This window comes from Psittacula echo, assembly GCF_963264785.1.
Source record: "Psittacula echo genome assembly, chromosome: Z".
Lineage (NCBI taxonomy): Eukaryota > Metazoa > Chordata > Aves > Psittaciformes > Psittacidae > Psittacula > Psittacula echo.
This window is the reverse complement of record NC_137742.1, coordinates 31,396,627-31,424,366: the sequence shown is the minus strand read 5'-3', so window position 1 is coordinate 31,424,366 and position 27,740 is coordinate 31,396,627. Positions and strand designations below refer to the sequence as shown.

The window sequence follows — 27,740 nt, the reverse complement described above, 5'->3', positions numbered from 1 at the left end:
AAGATCATACTGTCCTTTGTGAACTGTATATGGAAGATTATTCTTCCCAAAACATATCTCCAGTTTCTTCCTTATGGTATACCTTTATCCACAAGGCATTTGCCCTTTTCCCTAACCACCTCAGACACTGTGGATAACACTCTAATTGCAAAATTTCTTGTCATCATTGTGACAGCATGAAGGCAGAGGGGCTCATTTAGTGCAATGTTCTGTCTTGAAGACAAGATAAGATCATTCAAATCTACATTTGCAACTATTTTTTATGTTAAAAACCACGTAATTCTATATGATGACATTTTACAAAAAATTGTATATCAAATTCAGCTGTATGGAGAGAAAGCAGAATAGGCCTCAATGAAGTATTAAATGTATCAGCTCTACTTATTCTAAACAATATTTTTTCTGATATGTGGGTCACAGCTCCTGTTACTAATTCAGAATGTGGTACAACGCAACTCCATTTTATCGCTGTTACATATTTTCTAAAGTTTGTTTGCTTTTGCTCTAGCAATTATATCCTGGTTACTTCGAAATGGAGTCCCACCTTGTAACTTAAAGCACGGGTGGAGTATGGTTTTATTCAACAGTGCACTCATGTGGCAAAACTTAGAAAGAACATAGTGTCTTACTGTATTGGTTATGTGCAATGGGTTTTTTTCATAACAGAAGACAAAATAACACATAAAAGTTGTTGTAGAGGACTACAATGGTCTGTTGTCCACTACAATTCATTTCAGGTACTTTTTTTTTTATTCATTTATCCTGCTTCAATTGCATGCTTAGACAAAATATTCTTTTTAAAATATTCTGCTGATATAAGTCACAGGTCACAATAAATTATATGATCTTGCTTTGCCATGTGTGGCCCTATTCTTGACTGTAAATTTAATCTCAGAGTATGATCTTACAATCCATATTTCTTTCATCAGCACAGACTAAAAGATCTGTTTTCTGAGGCAGACCTGAATATAGCTGAGGTGTTATCACACCAAAACCAATGGGCATCACATCTTATGGCTTCCCAGGTACTAGTCTTTGAACTGTATGCAGAATTCTGACTACAAGCTCTCCCTTAAGGCAAAGCCAGATGTATAGCAATAAGTTTCATTGAGCTACCTGGTATTGGTGAAAAAAAGTATAAATGAGCTTTCAGGCAAACAAGCCCTTCTTCTAAAAAACAAGCAAACAACAACAGCAACAAAGTTTAAGTGGAATTGAAAGCTACACATATATTGAAAAGAAACTTACCTACATACATTGAAAATAACTGACCTTACTTACTTAAATATGCAGCATATGAGATGGCCATCCATGTTTTCTCAGTCCTGACACTGAATTTAAACTTTTTGGAATACAAAAAACCCCATGGAAAACAGATACTGGAAAACAGATACTGGCATTTAGTTCTTTATAGTCTCTCTTCTCATTACAGAGCTGCATATTCCAGAGACTAATAATTCTTCTTCTTTCTTTAAGAAGACAATCGCCTCAAAGAATTCATAATAGGCATCTGTATGCCAAGAGGTTTTCGGCAGCTGGAGAGTTGGTAGCCGGTTAGCTGAGACAACTCAAATCAAATTTACTGTTGCCATTTCTAGTTGTTGTGAAGTTGTATTTCAGGGACAAAGAAGCACTTTGGAGGATGCCTCCCACATTTTGGACAATCATAAGCAGGTGTACATCGGTATAACGTGTTAGGGAGAAGTCTGGCCAGGAGCAAAGAGACACAGAAGGCACACTGGGCAGAGTGCTTCTAACAAGGGTTGCAGTGCCACAGTACCCAAGCAAGGAGAACTGGACTTGCAAATCGCTCTTTCCTACAATATCACATGTTTGGTCCAGATGAAATAGTTGAATTGTCTATAGCCTTGCTAAGCTTTTTTCAACTTTTACATTTCCTATGGCTTACAGATTTCTTGCAAAGTCATGGTCACACAGCTGGCAGGTTGCAAGCAAGCCACATCCCAATGGGGCTGGAATACAGGAGGACAATCATAGTCCTGAAGAAAGAAAAGCCTTATTTTGAAGATTACTGAAGAACTGACCCTTGTTAAACCAGGGCAGGCCTGATCTCAAAACTTGTGAGGACTTATGGCCTTACATATTGTTAGGCCAAAGACTGAAGGGAAAAGAGAAGCCACTGCTTGAGCGTCCTGTAGGAAGAGGCCTAAGAATCTTGCTTGGATGAATTTTCCCATTTGATTGACCCAGTGGTAGCAGGAAGCAAGTGTTATTGGCAGAATATACAGAAGCCACAAAGCTGCTAAACCTGCTGCCAGTCTAACCTGCTTCTAATTAATTTCTACTAGAAATTTCCACTGTAACTTGGCTGGCTGCTTTCTATCATCTTCAATCATGCTTTTTCTACAGTTGATTTACTTGGAGTACTGTGTATGGTTCTGGTGTCCTCAACAGGAAAAGGACATGGAACTGTTGGAGCAAGTCCAGAGGAGGGCCATGAGGAGGATCAGGGGGCTGGAGCACCTCCCGTAAAAAGACAGGCTGAGGAAGTTGGTTTGAATTTAGTCTTTGTCTCAAGTATTGTAACTGTGTGGAGTGTGTCTGTGGGATCCCTAGTGTGCGTGTATGTGAAATTAATAACGTGAAATCAACAGAGTGAAGAAATCTTTAAAAGGAGTCCTTTACAGTGTATTTTGGCACATTGGAAAGAACTGGGAGGGTTTCCTGGGGGCTCGGTAAACAAGAAAACGTTGATAAAATACTGTAACCAATGGTGGTCTTTGTATACTTTGGAAGATCAGGAAAAATGGCCGAAAAATGGAACTCTGAACTATAATACATTGTTACAATTGATGTTGTTCTTAAGGCGACAAGGAAAATAGGATGAAGTGATGTATGCAGACATGTTTTTCACTTCAAGAAACCACCCAGAATGACAGACGGAATGTGAAATTCATATAGCTCCACCAGATCCCTTAATTTTGGCTTTGGAAAAGGACAGGGAAAACCAGAAAGCTAAGCTGGAGAGATGTTGTTCAGCCTGTGATATTGGGGAAAGATGTTTAAAGTTAAAAACAAAACAAAACAAAAATAAAACCCCAGAGTAATCGGGAAGACCTCTGCATCTGTCCTATCTGATATTGATGAGGAAGAGATTGCTGTCACTGGCAACAAGCAGCAGATTCACATTCAGAGTTAAGAAAGGGTTAAAACAGAACCCAAGGGGAAATGAGGGGAGCTCACAGCTCCTGTGTTGGAGCGTCGGATGAGTGCTGGGGCAGGTGGACAGGTAGGAATAGACGTTAACAGGCGGGACTGAAGGCTTGTTGGATAAATGTGGACGGGAGTGAAGGAGGAAGCATGGAGAGCGTATAGGAACCAGACACAGGTAGAGAAGAAAAAGCCAAGTCGTGCTATAGCTGTGGCTATGGTGGCTGCTTTGGGACAAGTAGAAACTGGTGGAGGTTACTAACGTGAGAGGATGAGGCAGAGGTGGAGGAGGAATGTCAGGCAGAGGTGAAACAGTGAATTCTCCTATGGGACCGGATCAGTGTGCATACTGTAAGGAATTTGGATGTTGGAAGTGAGACTGCCCTAAAAGGAATACCCCTAAGGTGGCTCCGGTGACTGAATTAGAACTAGACTGACGGGGATCTGGGGAATCTACCCTAGCAGATCCACCGGTAAAATTTAAGCTAGGGATTAGAGAAAATGATGTGGAATTTTTAGTGGATACAGGAGCAACATATTTGGAGTTAAATCAGGGGGAAAAGAATTTGCTACACCTGTGGGAGCTACTAGCTGCCAAAAAAAAAAAAAAAAAAAAGAAAAAGAAAAAGAAAAAAAAAGGCATTCTTTCTGAAACCCTTAAAGTACAAATTGGGAAAACAGATAGGAAAGCATAAATTTTTATGCACACCAAATTCTCCAAAATCTTTATTAGGGCGAGAAGCAACATTTAAAGAAGGCAAAATGGAATTAAGAGTTAAAAAGGATCAATTAATTGCAGTTTTGAGTTTATCTTTAATTTAACAGAAAAGCGAACAGGAGGACCTTGCTGAAATAGAAGAAATCCTTAATCAGGAATATCTGGAAGTATGGGCATCTGAAGTTCCAGGTAAGGCGAAAAATGCTTTGCTTGTTAAAGTAGAAATAAAAAGGGGAGGCCTGCCCAATTAAAATAAAACAATATCCCTTAAAATTGCAGGATCAAAGGGAATTACAAAATCAGTGATAAATTTTAAAACATAGATTATTAACTGAATGTGAATTGGAATATAATAAGGAAATCCAATGGGAAAAGTTGCAGATTGGTTCAAGATCTCAGAATCAATCAACAAAATTGTGGAGGATATTCACCCAATAGTAGCTAATCTGTATACCTTATTGACTAAATTGAGTAATAATCAGAAATGGTTTGTCATCTAGGATTTAAATGACTTTTTCTTTTGCTTACCACTGGCCAAAGAAAACCGGAATTTATTTGCTTTCAAATGGAAAAATCCTGACACGGGAAAGAAAACCCAATTAACTTGGATGGTATTACCTCAAGGGTTTAAAAACAGTCCAACAAGTTTTGGAAATCAGTTAGCACGGGAACTAGAATCATGGAAGCCACCCACTCAGACGGGGACTCTGTTACAATATGTGGATGACCTATTAATTGCCACAGAAACAAACGAAGAATGTGTCCAGTGGAATTATTGAATTTCCTGGGACTGAATGGTCATCGGGTATCCAAACAAAAGGCCCAACTAATTCAAACCAGAGTCTCCTACTTAGGATATGAAATAACAAGAGGACAGAGAGAACTTGGAATCGCTGGAAAAGAAGCCATTTGTCAAACTTCACAACTGTTGACTGTCAAGGAGCTCCAGGCGTTCCTGGGAATGGCCGTATGGCGCAGACTTTGGATTCATGATTATGGTGTTCTGATAAGACCACTATATGAACTGTTAAAAGGAAATCCTCCCTCTTTAGAATGGACTGATTCAGCAGAGGAGGCTTTTAGAAATTTAAAAACAGAGCTAATGAGAACTCCAGCTCTGGGACTTCCGGATGTGACTAAACCCTTTTGGCTATATTCTTATGAAAAACAAAGAATAGCCTTGGGGGTCCTTGCTCAGAAACTAGGACCCTATAAGAGGGCAGTGGCATATTTTTCGAAAGAGCTGGATGAAGCGAGCAAAGGATGGCCCGGATGCCTAAGGGCTGTGGCTGCAGTTGTCATGAATATTGAAGAGGCTTGCAAACTCACACTGGGACAAAAAATTACTGTGCTAGTGTCCCATGTTGTACCAGTAGTCCTGGAGCAGAAAGGTTATCTCCTTCATGTTGTTTAAAATACCAGACCACCCCTGTGGAACACGATGATATAGAAATTGTGGTCACTAATGTTGTGGATCCAGCATCCTTTTTGCAGGAACAATAAACAGAACCACAAACACATGACTGCTTGGCCACTATAGAGACTGTATATTAGAGCCAACCAGATCTGAAAGAGAAACCTCTGGAACATGCTGATTCTTGGTTTACTGATGGTAGTAGTTTCATGAAAAATGGTGAATGGAAGGCAGGATATGCAGTTACCACCACTTCACAGGTAGTAGAAGCTAAACCTTTACCCGTAAACACCTCCGCCCAAAAGGCAGAAATAAAAGCATTAATGAGAATCCTGGAACTGGCTAAAGGATAAATATTTGGACTGATTAATTCTGAATATGCATTTGGTGTAGTCCATGCACATGGTGCCATCTGGAAAGAACGAGGACTTTTGAATACAAGGGAAACAGATTAAACATGCTACAGAAATTCTGCGGCTACTGGAAGCTGTTCAGCTACCTGAGGAAGTAGCTATTATGCATTGTAGAAGGGCATCAACAAGGTGACTTTAATCAGGAAATTGGAAATAATCTGGCCAATTTTGAAGCCAAACGAGCCACTGAACAATCTAAAATCATGTCGTTATCCCTGATGGCAAACTAACAATTGAAAAATCTAAACCTAGATATTCAAAAGAGGATAGAAAGTTGATTGAAGATCTGACAGGAGAGGAAAACAAAGAGGGTTGGGTTCAGTTACCTGATAGGCGAATTGTAATTCCCTATAATCAACTCTCGAATTTAGTTCAGGAGGAACATAATGAAACTCATTGGGGTAGCAACTCTTTATATAAATACTTAGACAAACAAATTGTAGTAATGAATCTATACACCATAGTTCAGTTAGAGACAAAACAATGTCAGCCCTGTTGTAAGAATAATCCTAAAACTGAAAATAGAAATCAAATGGGGACAATTAGGAGAGGAAGTTATTCAGGACGGCAGTGGCAAATAGATTTTTCTGAATTACCAAGAAAAGGAGGCTATCAATATTTGTTGGTGTTAACGGATAGTTTTTCAGGCTGGCCAGAAGCATCCCCTTGTAGAATAAATAATGCAGGACAAGTAATCAAAAGGTTATTAAAGGAGATAATACCTCATTTTGGAATACCAGTGGCAATTTCTTCTGACCAAAGCTCACACCTGAGTGCAAAATTGTTACAAGAAATTAGCAAAAAATTAGAAATTGATTGGCAACTACATGTTCCATACAGGCCTCAGGCCAGTGGGCAAGTAGAAAAGCTGACCCATCTGATTAAACAACAGATTAGTAAAATATGTCAGGAAATGAATTTATAGTGGTACCAAGCCTTACCACTGGCTCTATTAAGAATTTGAACTAAACCTCAGTTGGAAGAAGAGGTTAGCCCATTTGAAATACTACATGGAAGACCATATCAATCCCAGTCTAAAGGAGAAAGCCTTCAGGAAGTGGGAGAAGGCTATCTCCGGCAGTTTCCGGTCAATCTGAGAAAACAATTAGAAGAAAGAAATAAGAGAATATTAGGGACAAGAGCAAGAGGTTTGGATTATCCGGTTCACCCTTTCAGATCCGGAGACTGGCTTTATATTAAGAACTTTTCAGGAGATCACCTAGAGGAGAAGAGGAGTGGACTGTACCAGTTATTATTGACTACCTCTTCAGCAATGAAGATAAAGGAACAACCTGCTTGGATACATTATTCAAGAATAAAGAAATGACCAGAGCCAGAGAAGATACGGCAGATTGAACCTTCAGGACCCTTACGTATGAAATTGCGTCGGTCATAATTTGGATTTACGTGATAATTGGTGTACAAGCCTGGGACCAAAATTTATACTTGAAATTAATTGCAGGAATATTAGTATTAATTGTTTCAATATCGATTACTTGTGGTATGATACAATGTTCCTTCTAGTGTTGTAAACGATCTATGATAAATTATGAAGATTGGAAAATGAATGAAATCAAGCATCAGGTAGAAACAGGAAAATATTTCAAAAAGACTCTAAACGGTAATGGAAGTATATAAAGTGTTGCAAAAGAATTTGCAAAAAGACAGAAAAAGGGGGGATTTGAGACAAGGAGGCACAAAATGAAATGCAAACCTTTGTGCATAAGTAGAATCAGTTCTAAGTAATGTTAAGTTTGATGGCTTTGTAACAGTAGCAATGGAAAATTACTGAAGTCTCTGTTTCAAAGAAGAAAAAAAAAAAAACCAAACCAGCCAGAGTGCAGCTAGAGAACATAATGAGAATCCTTGTATAAGATAAATCGCTGTAGTTGGCGCAGTTTTAGGTCCTTGTGACCTTAGTACAAAAAAAAGTGTAAGAAAAACAGGATGTGTAGATAAACAGTATCTGAAACTAGCAGATGTCCAGGATGGGCTGCAGCTAGGCTAACTCATAAGTAGAAGGACAGAATGATTATGTCTGCAGTGTTACCGAACCAATTAAGCTGGTGTAAGCATTATCTACTGCACATGCTTCAAAGACTGCCAGAAGTGATGAAGATTGTTGGAAGAAGTAAACGACCCCCAAAGACCACCACCACATTTTTGTACACATGGGGGGAAACTTTCTAGAAGAATGATGTAATACATAAGTAGCCTCATGAATATGCATGTATGTACGTAATGAATATGTATGCCTAGCAACTATGTAAGGACGGCTTGTTTAGCAATCTGGGGAGACATGATAGGAGGAGCTATTCGCGTGTCTCCCGTGCCGTGATAAAGAATACCTGCTTGTCAACTTAAACTTTGTTGGTGAGTTCCTGGAGATTTCTCCGAATCACTGTTCAGCCTGGAGAAGAGAAGGCTGCGTGGAGACCTCATAGCAGCCTTCCAGTATCTGAAGGGGGCCTATAAGGATGCTGGGGAGGGACTCTTCATTAGCGACTGTAGTGATAGGACAACAGGTAATGGGTTCAGACTTAAACAGGGGAAGTTTAGATTGGATATAAGGAAGAAGTTCTTTACTGTAAGGGTGGTGAGGCACTGGAATGGGTTGCCCGAGGAAGCTGTGAATGTTCCATTCCTGGCAGTGTTCAAGGCCGGGCTGGAGAGAGCCTCGCGGGACATGGTTTAGCGTGAGGTGTCCCTGCCCATGGCAGGGGGTGGAAGTAGATGATCTTAAGGTCCTTTCCAACCCTAACCATTCTATGATTCTTTGATTTCATCTCCACATATGTTGCAGGAAGACCTCCACAACTTCTGTTCCCCTGATGACAACCCTCCACCTTCAGCTTGGAGTGCGAATTAGACAAGCTGAGCACTCTTTCCGAGGCAAGCTATCAGTGGAAACACAAGACAGGATTCCTTCTCTTTTGCACCAGGACATGCTGGTCCACTGTGGTCCCAGTAAGAAAGGCATTCAGACTCTGTAAAGTATAATTTAAAATGCAATTTATTAGAGTTAACACCATAAAGAAATAGAGAACTGCTACCTTACAGCATTTCAGATGCTGTGAACCATAACCAGTGCAGCATCAAAAGGCCTCTGATCAGAGCACACCATGAAGACCCTGTCTGTGAAAAGGCTCCCCCATTATGGCCATTAAAACTATTAGAGGATTTTCTCACAAAAAACCACAACTCTATTCATCATTTCTCCTGTCAAACAGAAACAATATTCACACAATAACTTCACACTGCTCTTTTAGATAGAGGCATGGTCATCACCATGGAGTGGTGTAATTGCCAGTACAACATGGGAGTTGCCTACCACTCCCCTAAGAGTGAGCTGGCTGAGTTTATCCTGTGGCCATGGGATACCTACAGCATAACACAGGCCTGTAGGTCACCTTGTTTGTGGCTACACTCAGTTAACTGTTGCACAGACCACTGAGGTCTCAAATGCACAATGGCCCTCCAGGCAGGACCACCTCCCTCCAGTGGGGAAGCACGCTGCAGCCTCCTATTCCAATACCACACCCGGCATGCTGAGGTGTCTGACCTCACGTGTTTGGAGTCTGCAATTCAAGAGATTCTGGAGGATAAAACCAGGTAGCTGTAACATCAGTAAGTGATCAGGAGAGATGGCAGAACCTCAGGGATCAACCTTTTTGCATAGGCTGTACTGGGGCTTTGTAGACTGTGGCTGGAAAATGGGGCTAGAAGGGGCTTTTGCTAACCTTGTGGGTCCCAAACTTCTGTCGTGTAGGCACAGCCTGCAAGGGAAGCATAGCACCTGAGTGGTACCATCCCCATGGCCTCTGCTCAGGCTCCTTCCACAAAAGCAGCTTGACAGAACTATTTATGAAAGCCGACTGTGATCAAACAGGAATGAAGATGGAAATTCCCCAGTGTCTCTAGAACGAGGAAGTGCAGTAAGAACAGGGGAGTGGCTCTGCATTCATCTTGCAAAGTCAGATTTGTTCTGTCAAGATGTTGTCATGCACAGGGTCTCTGGAGTGATCTCTGCACAAGGTTACCCTGCAGAATGGATGAGAATGGCCCTACAGAAGTAAAGGCTTGAGCAAAGAAACTTGTGTTTCTCCGTCCCGTGTTCCCTCACCAAAACCACCACTCCTCCCACCCCCCAGCAAGGTGCCCTAAACTTTTAACTTATACATGGTAAAGGGATGAAACGCAAAACTCGACACACTAATTACTGTTCCTCGGGTGCTTATTACTACTGTGGCGTCACCTGGAGCTCCGCAATGCTCCTCAGTGTGTCGTTGTAGGGGCGATCAGAACTGGAGGATGCTGAAAGGACTGCACGTGCACCCGCAGGGTGGTTCACCGCAGTTTTCAGTACCTTTCCTCACAAACCCCTAACTCCTCGGGTGAGCGCTTCAGGCTGTAGAACCGAGTGCTCTCGCAAACTTCCTCGCATTAACCGCTGACCATCTTTAACGCAACACCTTTAACATTCGGGAAAACAGTTATGTGGGTGTCCCTAGAGGGACTCTCTCTCCACCGCGTAACAGCGATGGGTTGTCCGTGCTCTGGCGAAGCCGATGGCTGCCGCGATGCACCAGCACCAGCACCACCACCATACGAGGCAACAACCCCGATCACTACTGTACACCACCATCACTGTCCCGCCCCATGCTCCCTCCTACACGCCCGCCCCGCCCTGCGCCGCGCCAGGCGCCCTCTGATGACGTCAGCTCACCTGGCGCCCAAGCCTCACCGCGCGCCGCCGGTCGGGCGCACGCGCGTTAGGTGAGGCGCTGCGTTCCTTTCTCTCGGCCCGCTCTCCCTTCCCCCCTCCCGCCGACCGTTAAGTGGCCCCGCCGCCAGCCCAATCGCCGCTGCTGGGCTGCGCTGCGAGGCGAGGACGGGACGGGAAGGGAAGGGAGCAGAGCATCCGCCGCGCAGACGCGAGCGGCCATCCCAGACACGGCACCATCCGGCCGGCCTCTGCGCCTCCCCTCAGGAGGAGGACGCGGGCGAGTGGAGGAGGGAAGCCCCGTCATGGCGGGGGGGGGCGCGGGCAGGGAAGGGGTCGGGAGCGGGATGCGTGGGTTTCCACCGCGGGAGGCGAACCCTGCAGGCGAGGGCGCGGTCCCCGGGCGGGCGGGGCCGCACGCAGGCCGCGGCGCGCCCGCCGGAGGCCAGGGGAGTCATGCGCCAGGGAGAGGCGGGCCAAGCCGGAGGCCGGTTGCTGCCTCCGCCCCGGCAGCCGAGGCCCGCCCTCCCCCCGCAGTTGGGGGCAAGGCTGAGGCAGTTGCGGGAAAGCGTGGTGAGGGACTGAATAGTGTCTCTGTGCATAGGTGAGTCCGATGTCGATTCGCCAGCTGGGCGAGGGAGAGCGCGGCGGTCCCTAAGTGATGCTGAAGAGCCGGCCCCGTGCCGGCAGTCACCCCGGAGCCGGCGAGGCCCCGTGCGTGAGTGGGGTGGGAGACATGGACTCGGCAGAGCCCGCGGGCGCCGCGACTGGAGACCTGTCGGCTGATCGTTCCGCGGTTAGCCGCCTTGGCGGGGAGGAGAAGCCGGACGAGGATGGAGGGAAGAGCGGCGGCTGCTCCTGGGAGCAGAGCCTGAATCCCGAGCTGCAGCAGGGATACCGCATCTTGCGTGAGTTTCTCCTGGAGAAGTACCGGCCTCTGACAGCACCGTTTTTGAAGCCCCTTGCGGATCAGGCATCCATCAGGGAAGAAGGAGCTGGCTCCCTCTCGGGTCGTAAGAGCACTCACTCCTTTCAGCAGTCGCCAGCTGGAATGTGGTTGTTGAAGATGGAAGAAAAATTTTCCAGTGGGCAGTACACGGGGATAGCAGACTTCGTGGGTGACTTCCGGCTAATGCTGGAGACTTGTTACCGACTGAATGGTGTAGATCACTGGCTCTCCAAACAGGCCCAGAAGCTGGAGATGATGCTGGAGCAGAAGCTGGCGCTGCTGTCCCGGTAGGTGTAGAAAGCCTAAAAAGAGCCCAACCACGTGCTGTTTATGTAAAGTAGGAAAGGAGGGTGTGTTTCTTTATGTAAAAAATACCATTTGCATGGATTAAAAGAAAACCCCAAACCCCACAATAAAATACTTGAACTCTCAATGCTTACACAAAGAGGAATGTTTCCTGCTGGGAACTATTCGAATACAATTCAGTCTGCTTTGGAGATTCCAAACCCGAAAATACCAAAATATAAAAAAGGGTTCAGCATTTCTTGGTTAAGATTTTCTGAAAGAAAGGCTTCTGAAAGAAGTGTTTTAAAGAACTGGAGGCGGACTTGTTTAGACAAGATGCCTAATGCTCCTTTCTTTGTTTTGTTATGTCAAAAGCAAGTGAAACTAACCCAAACTTTGCATAAGCATCTGGCTCTTCAAAATTATGATTTCTACAGTCTGAAATTTTTAATGTCTTTAAAGCAAGTAGGAATAAATTCTTGAGCCGAAGTATCTGCTTTGAAATAACAAGGGTTTTTTTTGTGTTTTTTTCTTTTTAATAATCATAAAATGAAAGATAATGTTTGGCATGTTATAGTCTTAAATGGCAAAATGGAAATTGTGGTATGTTTAAGTATAAGCCCCTGGCAGGAACTTGTTTATCAGCTAAAGCAGCTGAAGCAAGGAAACCTGTCAAGGTATATTGTAGAAAGTCCAGTTTAAATCGTGACTGAAACGCACTTTCTCAGGAGTTTAACTTAGGCAAAGGGTGAAGGTGAAGAAGGAACAGTATTGAGAAATGCATAAAGCTGTGCATGTCCATCAACCTTAAACTTGCTAGTGACACAGCATTGGCCGCCAGCTGGTAAACAGGACCTTGCTTGTGTGGTAGGAGCACTGGAGGAGCGTGGTGCGGAGCTCAATAACCCGGAGTGAATGTATTCGGTCTTGGTGTAGCAACACTGTATTTGAAACTGCTTTTGTGCAGCAGCAGTTCTAGGACAGTGTGGGACTAGAAGGGAAGGAGCTGAATCTAACAGAGCATGAATGTTGCTGGTTTGCTTGAGTAAAACTTGATTAAAAAAAAAAAGAAAAAGTCAGAATTGCTGGCTTAAGAGAATTACTGCTGGATAGCTAACCAGATGCAGCCTGAAGATTTGTGCCAAGTTCCCTTTGTATGTTGTGTTGACTGTAACATCTCAACTGTATGGAATTGATAGACATTTTGTGGAGTTTTCTCTGTTAAATTAGATGCCTAGTCATTGGATTCAGTAAGACCTAAGAATGCTAGATGCCTTTTTATTAGAAACTACATAAGAAAGTGAAGTCAATTTAGGTAGCGTCTTCATATCACAGTATATGCATTTACCAAATTCAGTTGTCATTCTTTCACAAATGCAGTCTTTGTTCAGGTAAATATTAAGAAATATTAAACAGGCAAAGAGCAATCCTGAATTTTTGATACTAACTCTTCAAGATTTGTAAATATTTTTTGTCTGTGTACACTCACTTGGTAAGTTTCTAAGAACTAGATATAGAAAGGATTAAAGAATCTAGAAATCTCAAAATTCTTTCATAGTTTTTGTTCAGACAGACTTGTTTGAAGTGTTCAACAGAAATAATTGTATTAGCAAAATGGAATTCAAGAACTACTTCTTGGAATAATCATTCTTGTTTCATTAGGGCAGTATTTTCCTCAGTAAACCCCATCAAGTGGCTCAGGGTTGGTTGCATGACTCTCAGATACTGCAGACCATAGAAAAATCACATTAGAATGGAGGCTAGATTTTTTTTTTTTTACCCCCTCACCTCAGATATTTTCAGAGGTGTGATAGAGTGTTACTTCTCATACCATTTTGGCTAGAGTACTTTGAAACGGTGTAAGATATAACTTTGCAGGCAAATTTATAGTGTTATGCTTTTTGATCTTTTTTAACTTTTAACAAAAACTAAACTGCTGTTAAAGGCACAGCCCCCCTGACCCAAATCAACAAGTGCACTTCCCCCTCCCCCCCCAGTATTTTTAGATGTCTTCAGAAAATGGTAGTTTCTTATCTCAAGTCTTGTGGAAGTATTTTCTTTCTGATTTTTTATACACATTAATATAGGAAGCTAAATCTGTAAATAATATTTACTTACTTGGGGTAAAGATCCACTGTTTTTAACAGATGTGTAAATATAGGTCATGTTAGGATGTTGGTTTTAATTCTTTATATTTCTGAAGGAACTTTCAAAGTGGAAAAAATGGCAGGTGAAAAGTAACTGCTTTTTTTCTGAGTAAATATGCTTGATATATGATTGGTAGTGTAGGCACTGATGTGCTGTTAATAAGGGAAATGGTAATTGTGAACTGGCTTGCTCTTCTAGGCGTTTGAGAGAGAAAACTTCAATAGCTGTAACATCTAGAGGATGTTATGGGCTGGAAGATGAGAAAGGAGCAGCATGCATTTCAACAAGACGTCGTTCCATGCCTCGCAATTTAGTAGGCTTGTCAACAGGCATGTTTGAGTCTGTGATGGTTCAGGTTCTAAGACAAGAAGAACACCTGAGAGCAAAAGAGGAAAAGAGGTAATAGGAAGAACTGTTTTGTTTCACTTTTAAATAATTATGTCTTCCTAGTTCTCTACAGGCACTAGCTCTTTAAGGCTTTTCTAGGTAAATAAATGTTCTAGTGCTCTTTGTCTGAAGTTCATGACTAGGACTTCAATACAGTGCATCCACAAAACGAGATTAATTTTTAATTTACCACATTCTTGAAAAATTTCTAAAATCAGGTAAACTTTAAAAGAAATTGATTGCTGTTATTTTAGGATTATGAAACTTCTAATAGTAACTGCAAGAACCTGCAGCAATTTCCTGTTACCTCAGTCATGGTGTATCACACCTCTTCTTGGACTGTTTTCCATGCAACAGTTAGATTAAAAACTACCAGAATGCTTAATTACAGTCTAATTCTGTGATCTCGTCACTGCTTTCCTCACTGTTAGCCAGAAGCAAATTACCTCTGCCACTGCCACTCTTGTTATCTCACTGATGTGGCATTTAACTCTCAGTAATAAATTTAGAATGTGTGTAATTAACTCTGGGATTTTGAGGTTTTCCGAAATTTAGGAGGTAATTAGTTCTAGGCAGTGTTTAATGGTGATTGTGATATGTTTTGCTTTGAGGAAAGAAAAGCTTGTAAGCTTGTATACTTTAACAGTAGCTTGGGGGACTATGTCTGAACATGAAGCATGATGGTAAGACTATTAGTTTTAGGAAGCAAGATCTTGTCGGCTTTTTTCAAAGTTTACAGTTTTGTAGAATTTTCCTGTGTATAACCAGTTCACTGTCACTTTCCAGGTAGTCTTCATTTTCAGCAGATTTGAAGACATGCAGTTGTGGCTGACTTGAGCGTTAACCAGTTATTTTTCTGTAGAAATGAGTGCATTTTGATTCATATTGCCATCTCATACTTTGCAAAATATCAAAAAATCATCAGGGTTGTTATTTCTCTGGTAAAATTATTTGTGTTCAGTTCCGTGTTCTAGATCTCTGAACTTCATAACAGTTATGAAAAAGGACATTTTCCTTACATTTTAATTCACCTATAGAGTCAGGAGAACATATTACCTCATGAAATAAAAATTCTGCTTTCGTACATCTTGTTTATGCATGTTCCTGCAAAACTGCTTTAATTAACAGTTAAATGCATCTATCTGGATATACTCAAAAGTCCCAGTGCAAAGGATACCCCCAGGTGGTTGATTCTACACGTTAACAGAAGATCACAACTAGCTTGTGTCTTTATGCCCTGAAATTTCGAACTATAGCACTCGTTAGGAAGCAGTAAAAATGTGTCATCAGGTAGCTGGTTGAATATTTCTTTGATTCTGTTTATCTCCTCAGATAATCATGCTTCAGACACCTTCTTTTCTTATTTCCTAGCGGGATTCACCATGTTTTTGAAAGTAACTAGAACCTTTCTATACCAGTTGTTTGCCAATTCACCACAATGCAGATGTTCCAGCAGTACATTGTAGAGGTATTTTATGAAAAAAGCTTGGAAATTGGGGAGCCTGCTTAGTAATGCGTTACCAGTGAAGATCATATCATACAGCACATACACGTTTTTAGAGTGTTTTATGTCTGAATGCATATACTTGCAACACTAAGATGAGATGCTATTTTTATTCAGAAATGGCTTTCACTCACTCTTCATTTTTTGTAACAAAAATGAAGTTTGCTGAACTGATATACCTGTTTAAATCTTATACTAAATCTGTAAGGAAAATTAAATATGCGATTCTGAACAATTATCTCCATCTTTTTCAGGCCAGAAAATGTTAATGCAGAATTCATATTTTAGTGTATCCCAGTAGAATTCATGCTATAAACTGTATCCATAGGACTAAAGCACTACTTTAATGGATACATACTATTTTATTGATTATTAATATTGGTGGTTTTAGTTGGTATTTCATCAGAGTTGTCAAAGAAGGAGTGTCCAAATCTGTTGCTATAATGCAGGGTATGCTGCGTCAGGGTGTAGTTATCAGTGACTGGGATGGTCACATCAAATGAGTCTAAACTGTTCAGGATTTTAAATTCTACTGTACTGAGCTTTGCCTTCCTTCTGCTCTTTCACTGCTGCTGTTTTTCCCCATAAAATTGTGTGCAATGTTGTGGTGTAACTTTCCTGTGTGCTTGGTCATCAGTTGTGTTTGGATAGGCAGCACCTGCTGTTTACACAACTTGCAGATGAGTTATCAGGAACATACAAAAATGCTCACTTCCTAGCCATCCAGCTGACCACTCAGCATACATGTACTTTCTAGCTAGTAATTATCTTAGTTTAGACTGCTTAGTCACCTGAGTAGAAGTTACATGCTTTCAGCCCCAGATAAGTAAGGTTGCAAATATAAGTGCCTTTCTACAAAACTTAGCCAGATACTGAAAGAAATTGCCTGTTGAAGTCCAAGTTAATATCTAATCCTTTGCTTTAGATATGCAGATACTCTTGTAAAGGACTGCCATCTTATGATGAATAGAAAGAAATGCAGTAAATTAAATCTTTAAAATAGTTTATGATTATTTCACTCCCCCAAAAATATTGGAATTGATTTTAGATGCTTTTATTCAGGTGTGTATTTTGGAAGACTACTTTGAGGTGTGATTTTTATCTTCTTTTCCTTTATCAACTTAATGGAAATCCTACTCCAAATCCTTTTGGGTTTGTTTTTTTTTGGGGGGGTTTTTGGGTTGGTTTTTTTTTTTTTTTTTGGTTTTTTGTTTTTTTTTTTTGGTATCTATGTATTCTTTATAGGAAGTTCTCTTCTTCTTTCATGTAGTTTATCTACATCTTGCATAATCTATTTCATAGAATAGTTAGGGTTGGAAAGGATCTTAAGATCATTTAGTTCCACCCCCCTGCCATGGGCAGGGACACCTCACACTAAACCATGTCCCGCAAGGCTTTCTCCAGCCCGGCCTTGAACACCGCGAGGGATGGAACATTCACAACTTCCTTGGGCAACCCATTCCAGTGCCTCACCACCCTTACAGTAAAGAATTTCTTCCTTATATCCAATCTAAACTTCCCATGTTTAAGTCTGAACCTGTTACCCCTTGTCCTATCACTACAGTCCCTAATGAAGAGTCCTTCCCCGGCATCCTTATAGGCCCCCTTCAGATACTGGAAGGCTGCTAGGAGGTCTCCACGCAGCCTTCTCTTCTCCAGGCTGAACAGCCCCAACTTTCTCAGCCTATCTTCATACGGGAGGTGCTCCAGTCCCCTGATCATCCTCGTGGACCTCCTCTGGACTTATTCCAACAGTTCCATATCCTTTTTATGTGTCCTCAATTGATTTCAATTTTTTTGCTTGTTTAATGGTTATAATCTCCCCCAACTAATACATCTATCATGGTAGACTCAACATGTAAAAATTGGAAAGATATCTTTGCAAAGCTAATTTCACTATTTTGTAGCTGATAGTTTCTGAAGTACTTCTCCCCCCCCCCCCCGATGTATGTGTATAAGGACATCTGATTTACTTTTCTTGTCAATCTTGTTAGAAGTTTTCTTTTCCTTCAGTTGTTCTGATTAACTGAAATGAGACATTCAATATTCTGATATCAGTTACATTCCCATGAGGTTCTACTCAGCTGCTTGATTACATGTTAATTAAGTAACATGCTGACATACTAACTTCTATATTAGTTAACAATAAATAATGGTGGAATTATTATATAATTGGAAATGCTTGCCTATTGAGAGGCATTTATAGTAGTTTCCTACTGACATTTTTTAAACAACCAGTGAATGCCAGGTAATTAACTGGTTGATTTCAATGAGAATAACTGTCTGTACAGCTTTGATTTGTTGAAAATTATGCTAGGTGAAACTATGTCTTTACCATCTCTGAAAACATGACTCTGGGATAAGTTTCAGACATGCTCATTGAAACATTTAAAGAGCTCAATTCTGGCTGTAAGTTAGTAATTTAAATTAGCAAATTGTGGAATGAGGTATGTGTATACATTCAGTCTAGCCTTTTACAAGGATGTGAGCATGGAATGAAGTGTGTCCTATGAAAAATGTGTGTAAAAAAAAGTATGTTGTAATCCTATGTAAGACATTACGGGTAAAGAATTCAGGTCACACAGGCATCTGCAAATTCAGTTTCTTCTGACCATCAAATCTTGATCAAATTTAGAATAATGCATAATATTGCTATTTTTATACTTAGCTTTCTAGTATAATTTTAAAAAGAAAGTTTGTAGAAACAAGTATTGTAGAATTAAAGCAGTTCTCTATACCTTGTCATCCAAGTTCCAGTACCATACCATTTATGTGTGAAAAATTACTCAATACTATAGTAGTTCAGAAGTGATAATTTGGGGGTTGGGGGGGAAAGTGCCATCTAGTATTTGTCTTTTCTGCCCTCCAAGTGAAATCTCTTGTTTTAAGTGAGAAGGAATTAGCTGGCTAGATGTGTCTGCTGTCTAAAGAGAGCAAATTACAAGTGGGGAGTTGTCTGGACTCTGTTCTAGGGGATATCTCTACTTGGGCATGTCTACTGAGTTTTAAGGTCAGGTTTTATCCACTGCTGCAGACATTGTTTTAGGAGTATACTTTTCCTTTGTTAGTCTAGAAATGTCAGCTTGACCTTAAACCTTGTAAGTCTTGTGTTATTCTTGTAAACAACATGTGTGCCTGGAAACATGTTCCTGATAAATGTAAATAAAAGTATGAACAAAGGGGTTTTACAGTTGCTGTCAGCATAAAAGCCAAATATGTTTGTCTAGAGAATTTCTCAGTGTAAGGTTATTTGTCCTCCTAAATAGCAAATGTTTCTCTCTCTCTCTCTCTCTCTCTCTCTCTCTCCCTCTCTCTCTCTCTCCCTCTGTCCTCCGCACTTTCTTCCTTGCCGCACCTCCTCTCCCCACTTCATCCCCCTCCTCCCTCAAAACAGAAAATCAATGAAAAACGCCCCAGGGAAAAGCTATGCCCTTGAAAAGATAGGCAGCTGATAGGAAGACCTCAATAAGGAAGATGTGAAAGTGTGCAATTACTTATATTTTCTCTTGAATGTCTACTGAGAATGGAATGACTACAGATACTATGATAAAATGACAGCTCTTAAAAAAAAGGCAGACTTCTTGCAAGTGAAACAAGATATGTTTTTCTTTTAAAAAAGATTTCTAAAATAGTACAATGATTGTTATTTTATGGAGCATATTTAGAATTTTACATTTATTTATATTACTAATTGATGGTAAATTGAAACTGCTTGTGAAGACGGTATTTTTAAATCTACAACCTGTGTTTTTATTACATGATACTGATGTGATTGTTTCTACAAATGTTCCTTCTAACTGTCTATTCATATTTAAGCATATTTCTGTACTAGTTTAATAGTATTCACACCTTTTGGAGGCAGCAGGTTATTTGAAAATATGTTTTATGGTTAGGAGGAAGGAGGGAATGGGATTTGAGAGTGCTTTGAAATTAATTTTTATTTCATATCATTTCTTCCTCTGTCCCACTTAAATTATTTATTTTGATTTTATTTTTTAAGTTACATTTATTTATAAATTAATGCAGTATTAACACATGGAAATAGAACAAAAATCAGAATTAAAAAAAGTGCTCGCTTTATCTATACAAGCAGTATTGTTGAATATACTGGTTTATTCATCTGGAATGGCAAATGGGCATTTGTTATTAGACCACATTCATTGTATGTTTTTAAATCAGTGCTGCAGAGTGGGATTTTGTCTTGAGATCTCATCCATTATACAGTAAAATTAATGGCGCACTGAGAGAGTGAAGTTGAGAATTTACTGATCGGTTTACATTTACATTTTATGTTTTACATGAATCTGCTTTTCTGCATTTGATAGGTACGTAAAAAACAAGGCTGCATATATGTAGTATTAAACATTTCTATTCAAATTATGGCAATAAATACCTTGACATTTATTTAAATTATATAAGATAAAACATTCAGAGAAATCTTACTGTGTTATATGTCATTTTGCATACTCAGAGATGCAAATTTTAAGTTCGTGGTCATGGCATATTTCTCCTGCATCCGTGCTAAAATGTTGACTAAGCTAGGTTTGTCACATTTTTGGCACTGAGATACGTAGTTAATGCTTCAAGTATACATTCTTAATGCTAGAAGCCACTATTAGCTTCATGTTCAAAAAAAGATTTTAATATAGCATTATTCGTTGGCTGAATTTGGAAAGCATTGATGCTTTGAATGGATACATGACATTTATTTTCTACTTGTGTATGAAGAAATGTAATTGGAGGTTAGAAATTGGGAAATGTAAATTCCAGCAACAGGTCACATTAGTGATGTACACAGGTGCTTGTTTCTAACAGTGGTCAGTGATAGAAGCTTTAGAGAAAGAATGTGAGAAAAATATATGAGAAGCTTTGAAAGAGCTGTAGAAAAATTTCCCCTAAGTACAGCTGTATCCTAATCCTACCTTTTGTAATCTGGTTATGCCTTAAGGCAAAAATGTTAGTTTACCATTGAGGCATTAAAGAAGAATCCCTCCTGTTACTGGTAAACCTTGATATTCTTGTGATTCTTGCAGATGTCCTATTTTTCACTTTGGAACTAAATTAGCATATCCTATGTCCTACTAAGTTAGATGGTAAGCTACGAATAATTGATTATCTAAAGTGGAAGCATCTTTTTCATCTTAAACTTGTTGCCTTTAAATTTCATTATGAATTTACAAATAAAAGTAAATAGAAGTACCCACTCTATCATATTACTTTGGTATATTGCTGTCATGTTTCCTGTTGTGAGTGTTATGGGTGGACTCCCAGATCTTTCAGAAGTTTTTAACAGGCTTCTGATTACTGATGACCTCTTTCTCTGAATACCCACTATTTCTGCTCTATCCTTTTTTTAGATAGGGGGACCAGAACTGAATACAGTTTTTCAGGTGAGGGCAAACCTTTTATTAATGACATTTTATTTCTAGTGTTATTTTCCATCACATTCTTCATGCAATCTGATATTTGTTTCCTTTTTGACCACCATTGCAAATCAACTAGTAACATGCCTGTGGGTGGGAGGGAAAATGGCTTTTATATGTGAATGAAGTACTAAACAGTTAGACAGTACACTTGTGCACTGAGGGAGTTAGTTACAAGGTAAATGACACAAGCCGCAGGACAACCATTTGAAAGCAAGTCTTACCTGGAATTTGTTTTCAGGTATTTTTATATCTGGATATTTGTTGGAAATACTAAATCCTGCCAAAAACAGATTGAGGAAAGGAGCACATTTTAAAAAAAGCATGTAAACCACCCAAACTATTGGTATCTGCCAGATATTTTCTTACCTTTTTTCCTTTCTTAAACTAGTGTTAGAAGAAGTAAAAGGCTGCTAATTTCTCATTTTGTTGCAGTGATGCATTGTGTAATCCAAAGTAAGACAAACGGAACTGTATTGTTACTTATTACTTCAGGATAAGTATGTTTGTTGTGCTGTGGTTCTGAATTTTTTCTCTCCTGTTTCTTTTTGTTCTTCTGATTCCTCAATTTTCATAAACTTTCTTTTAATAGGCTGAGAGAGCAAGAAAGAAAAGAAGCAGAAGAAGCTAGTCAGAAAGAAATAGAAGAATGGGAACAGTCACTTCTAGCTCAAGCAGCACCTACAAGGATGGAGACAATGTGGGAAATTCCAGCTATTGGTCATTTTCTTTGTTTAGCACAACAGATTTTAAATTTACCGGAAATAGTATTCTATGAATTGGAACGTTGTCTTCTGATGCCTCAGTGTAATGCCTTTTTGTCTAAAATAATGACATCTTTGTTAAGTCCTCCTCATCGCAGATCTACATTACATCGCAGGCCTACACTTTCTTACAGGACTTGGGAAGCAGCACTCAGACAGAAAGTACGACACTGGTATACTGTTGTAGGGCAGACTGACAATCCTAATAGCTCTGCGGAAAAACTTGGATTGTGTCCCCAGTTTTTCAAAGTCCTTGGAGAAGTTAATCCCTTGGAATCAAAACCATTTCATGAGCTACCATTCTACCAAAAAGTGTGGCTGCTAAAAGGTCTTTGTGATTTTGTGTATGAAACACAGAAGGATGTTCAGGATGCAGTGCTAGGTCAGCCTATACATGAATGCAGAGAAGTAATTCTTGGTTATGACTACTTGGAGAACGCATATGTTCATTTTCCACAGTTCTGTGGTGCAGATGTTCGGATTTATAAACAAAAGCCTTTTCAGGCTCCTGAATTCCCATCTCCTCCCATCAAAGTTAGAAAAGTGTCACGTACTAAATTGGAAAAAGTAAAACGTGAATATGTAAGGAAAAGCAACGGGGAGGTTAGTTCTGGTGGCAAAGAAGAGCTGCTACATCATTCCAAGGCAGAAGCAGAGAAGAGTATGGATTCCACTGTTAGCTGTCCAGAAAAAAACCCACATTTAGATAGCTTTAGAGTCACTACAGAGGAGATTAGGCTTAACTGTGAAATCAAGCCCTCAAGATTCTGCGACATCAAAAAAACTGGTTGCTATAAAGAGAACTTGGGGAGTTTGAGTAGTTCAGGAGAAACTGCTGGTATGGGTGGTCACCTTAGTTCAGGAGAAATAAAGACTCTGGAGAATGGCCATAGTTTTTCTGAAATGGCTAGAATAAAAGCTGAGATCAGTCCATTCAAGGAGAACACACTGAAAGCTTGCCACATGCACGTCAATGGCACTCATAATGACAACCAAGACATAAATTACCAGGAATCTGCTAAAGAAACAAGGCTAGAGAAGTCACTGCAAAATAATGAGAAACTAAGTAAGTTGCGGGCAAAAAAGAAGAAAAAGAAAAAAAAGAAGTTGAAGGATATTCTAAATGAAAATCTACAGAGAAAACTTGATGACTTGCAAAAAAAACGTGAGATTCATCTTCATTCATTCAAATCTTACAAAACTGAGATCCAGAACAAGTTGTTTATAATTAAAAAGAAAGCAAAACACAAGAAGCACAAATCTGGTAAGTTGGCATTTTTACCTTTAGTAAATTTAGGAGGATACGGATTTTGTAAGTCTATGTTTTATTTTGTGAAATAAGAAAGCCTTTGTGGATTAGATTTTTCTGATAGTGGGAAAGTTTCCCATTGCAATAACACAAGCACGTAAAGTAGATTCATCAGCTGATTAAATCATGATTCATTTGCAGAATGTATCTTTAGAGAACATATCTCATTGGAAGAGTTTGTTACAGAAGTATTTAGGAAAATTAATCTGACTGAGTGGTTAGCATCGGAGAGTGTAGCTTGAAGTTGCTTTATGCTGTCTTGTAGCAATTGTGGGAATATTTCTCCTGTTTCTGATAATGTTAGTTTATATAAATTACAAAGAAACACAGAATAATTACATAACATCATGAATCTAAAATCATTTCTACTGGAACTGTGCAGTCTTAGGTCACCAGTCACCAGATAGTACTGCTTTAACTGTAGGCCTGATCAAATTTCTGCTTAGCCCAACAACTGATATACAGAATTTATGCAGATGGTATTTGCATTACAGATGTTGGCAGCATCTAGTTAAATGTTTCAGGTAGGTCATACATGGCCCAAATTCCAGTTAGCTCACTGGAAAATTTTAAAATATTTTTAAAATAGTGAAGTTAGAAGTCCTTAAATCAGTTCCAATTGTCAGGTAGTATTTTAATGTTGTGTAAAGCACCATAAAGCTTGGTCTGCTATCCTGTTCGTTCAAGGGCTAAGCTATCTGTGCTAGATTTCAGCAGACTGCTTCAAACATATTTTTCGAAGCAACAGGCTTATTTTCAGAATAGTGTAGATTGACGGGTAAATACTGGATTTCAATTAAAAGCAGAGAACCAAAACCAAATGTCTCTGTAACAAAACGTCTTCTAAAGGGTAAGGGAATTCAGAGATCTGATGCCAATGCATTTTACCTAGAAATACAATGGAAATTTAAAGCTAAGAAAAGAAGTCATGTTTAGATCCCAAATATTTGTGCAGAATACTCAAGGAAGTGTCTTACCATATAAATCACAAGTTCCTCCCTCCAAAAATTTCAATGCCCACATCTAAATACGAATTTTAAGAGTTATAGTTGAAGTTCATAAATGCAGTATTCAGCAAAAGAAATTTATTTTACATTCGCTTTTGTGACTGTTAGCTCTGGAAATGTATCGCTTTCCATTTTTAAAATCAGACAACCACAAAATGAATAATAACCTAAATTTAAAATAAGGGCTCTCTAATTTATAGAATTATTAAGAAAAAAAAAATGGACACCAAGTGGCTTTTTTTTTCTGTGAAGTAGTTTAAGTTGGCCTTAGTCTTTGTTGTAACCCTCATTTTATAGCACATGCCTAAAAATGTACTTCCTATAAATGAAGCAATGCTCATAGAACAGCATGTGTAATTTTTTAATAGATTTTTGTTTTGAACCACTGTTCTCAAAACAGACAGTGTTTGAAAGTAGCCTTTGAAGTTAATAGAGATGATGTTCACTGTGATAATGGCTTTTCTTACGTGTGTCATAAAAAACCCCAAAAGTTAAAAAAAGTTGCCCTTTTGCCTCCATCTTGATATGCTTAATAGCACGTTAGGAGATATTTATAGCTAAAAGCTATGTTGTGTTTTTAGAGATGAAGAGACAAATTTTTGAGTGCTCTTAGAAGAACTGTAAATACTGGCAGTGTGAGTTTAACTTTTATTCTTACAGAAATGCATCATAAACACCTATCACAGAATGATTGTATTTATAATAAAAGTATATCCTATAATCACAGTGAAAATTCTCATATTTTTAATTTCTAGTTTTTAGTCTGTAGCGGTTGAGAATTTTTGGTCTTGACCTAATCCTGCACAGTTAGTGGAAACTGTAGTGCTTACTTGTAATATGCATAATTGCCATACCTAAATGCAGGCAGTTCTTCTGGTTTGATATTCTTGTCTTTTAACTGACACAGTGGAAATTAAGCTTATTAATAAAACTTAACCAAGAAATAAATTTCCTTCAGTCAGTTTTCCTTTTGTATCTTGCAGATGGTGCATTGATACTGAAGTGAAAACAAATCCCTGGCTTTTCATTATCTGGGTTTGCATATATTGACCTGTATATCTCTTATGTGATCTCTATTTCTTGCAATAAGTTTGCTTTGTTGTCTGAAGTGCTAAAAAAAGTTTGGATTTTGTAGTATCTTAATACTAAGGCTCATGTAGTGCTGATCTGATACAGCATACTGGTGGAGATTATGTATAAAACTATTGTCCTTTGTGCTTTATGCTGAGCTTTATTAGAATGTATTTTAGGAACCAAATACGTTTCAAAAGATTTTATGGAACACAGGCTAGTGTTCCATAGCACTAAGACCATGAGAATTAAAACAGTAGTTATTTTAGTTTTAATTTGTATTTTTTACATGACTGAATAGTGAATTCAACAGAATGCCAGGAACCTCTGTTTCTCGAGTTCCATATTGTGTCATAAGAAGCTTAACATTACCAGATGTAATTTAATATAGAAAATAATTAGCATATCGTTTTGTTAAGAATATGTATCTGTAGCTGTAGACCAGTATCAGATGCCATTAATCATCTCAACTTGGTTTTAATTATTTATATTTTCATCAGAGAACACTACAGATACAGCATTACTCCCATTCAGTTGATTTTAGACAGGAAGGAGATGTGTCAATGCAGGTGGAAATCCAGAAAAGAGTAACAGTTTTCTATCAGCTATTCTATTGGTGTTTGCACAATTTTGCAAACTTATCTGCAGATGGAGAAGTGTGTCTGTTCCGTGAGAAATTACAGAAGTTCCTATGATTCTCTACTTGTACTTCTGTGTCTCTAACTACTTGATCTGATGGATCTAATAGTCTGTGCTAGTCATGCTCAGATGGTGTGTTTTCAATTCAGGTGGAGGGCATAAAACATTCCTTTTCATCTGCAGGTGACAGACATTGTCCTGAGCGTGATACAAAGGGTCCTGTTTCTTTTGGTACTTTCTTTTCGTTTGTCTCTTAATATATGTTCAGACATTTCCCTTCTTATTCTGACTACTGTTTCATTGCAAACTTCGATGTCACTGGAGAAAAATTTCTGAAGACTTTACAGTATTGCAAGAAAGAGCTTTTCTTCCTATGCTCGTTAAGTCCGTTAGTCCTGTAGCTGTTAGGCTGAAATGGACAGGACTAGATTGAATTCATACCAATGCCTTATTATTCTGTAATGTTTCATAATGTTAATGCTAAGTAGTATTTCTCAAAGCTGTTCTGCAGTTTTATCTTCTGCTTAAAGATACACTTATAATGTAGAACAGAGAAAACGATTTGGTAAAACTTGTTCTGAATTCACAAAAACATTTGATTTAAATGTGATCATAGACATAATCACTCTTAAAAGTACAGGGGGTAGAAGACAGCATTAGGAATGTAAAATGGTACCTTTCCTGGTTTTTTTAACAAACTTGGCTGTTGGTTCCCTAAGGCAGTTAAGTGTAACTTTTAGTCACAGTTCATGTTCCTGTTGAGATATATTTGTGCACTCCTGATTGCTGTAGCAGAGGTATTCAAAAGATACTGTTCATGGATATAGACTGATCGTGTGTTTTTTTTAGCTGAAAACTTCGTGTAACTGTTTTGAGCAAAACTGACTGGAGAGCACAGCCACATCAATGAGCATTTCTTACAAGTTATGAAAAGGAAGATGGAATCACTGTATTCAATCTTTGACTTCAAAACAAGGTCATGGTTATTACTGTGGCAGCATATTGTGCCAGTTACTGACAGTACTGAGTATAGTGAAAAGACAGAATCAGAAAGAGTAATTCTGTAAACAACTTGCATGCTACACATTAATTTTAAGTGTTAGATAAATTAGGCTATAAGTCGTTGAATTAGATTTTGACAGTGGTGAGGAGCTTGTTGGATCTGGAGTATGACAGCTATGCTGAAGTAAATCATGGAGTACAACAAAGACTGCAGTACAAGGTATGGTACAAAAGCATGAGAATTCTGTGGTGGCATGCTTGAAACAGTGATTGGATGAAATTCAGAACATCTGTAGGGTTGAGAAGATAGGACTGTTTCAAACAGCCAGAGGCTGCTTGAAATAGCTAGGGTGTCCTGAAGCAGAGGTTGAAGTAAGTGTAAGTTGAATCTCTTTTATTCCAGTTGGTGTAGAAAACACTAATATAGTGGAGAGCTTTAGAAGAACCTTGGTGTAGATTCAGTACCCTATACTTACGCTCTGAAAGATGCATAGCAGTCCACCTGCTCAAATTCTGTTTCATGCTATATTATATACATTTTGTGAAATAAAAAATTGCTTGAATGTGAAGAAACTAATCTAACAGCCTAGCAGCAGTTTTGTAGTGTCTGATGTACTGTGCTTGGAGTTTAATCGTTTGTCTTCAGAGTTGCAAAAAACTTCTCTGTAGTGTTGCCTAGCCTCTAGGTGTTGAACAAATAGCCTGGTAACCCTGTTGAAAACATTGAGTGAGGTATTCTACCAAGTTGTAACAATGTACTTAATGCATTAAGCTGCAATGTCAGTATCTTCAGAAACATTTATCACTGAGGTT

The 27,740-nt window shown here is 39.3% G+C and overlaps 1 protein-coding gene across 1 annotated transcript in view; it reads left to right on the top strand.

The window, feature by feature from the left end:
- The first annotated feature begins 10,969 nt into the window (after positions 1 to 10,969).
- BRD10 (bromodomain containing 10) overlaps positions 10,970 to 27,740 on the top strand; it is a 52,571-nt gene continuing 35,800 nt past the window's right edge. Inside the window, exons 1-3 of the mRNA XM_080637064.1 lie at positions 10,970 to 11,675; positions 14,020 to 14,220; positions 21,728 to 23,163. Of these exons, the coding sequence (XP_080493190.1) occupies positions 11,101 to 11,675; positions 14,020 to 14,220; positions 21,728 to 23,163 (2,212 nt within the window). The 5' untranslated portion in view covers positions 10,970 to 11,100. The remainder of the gene's footprint in view (positions 11,676 to 14,019; positions 14,221 to 21,727; positions 23,164 to 27,740) is intronic.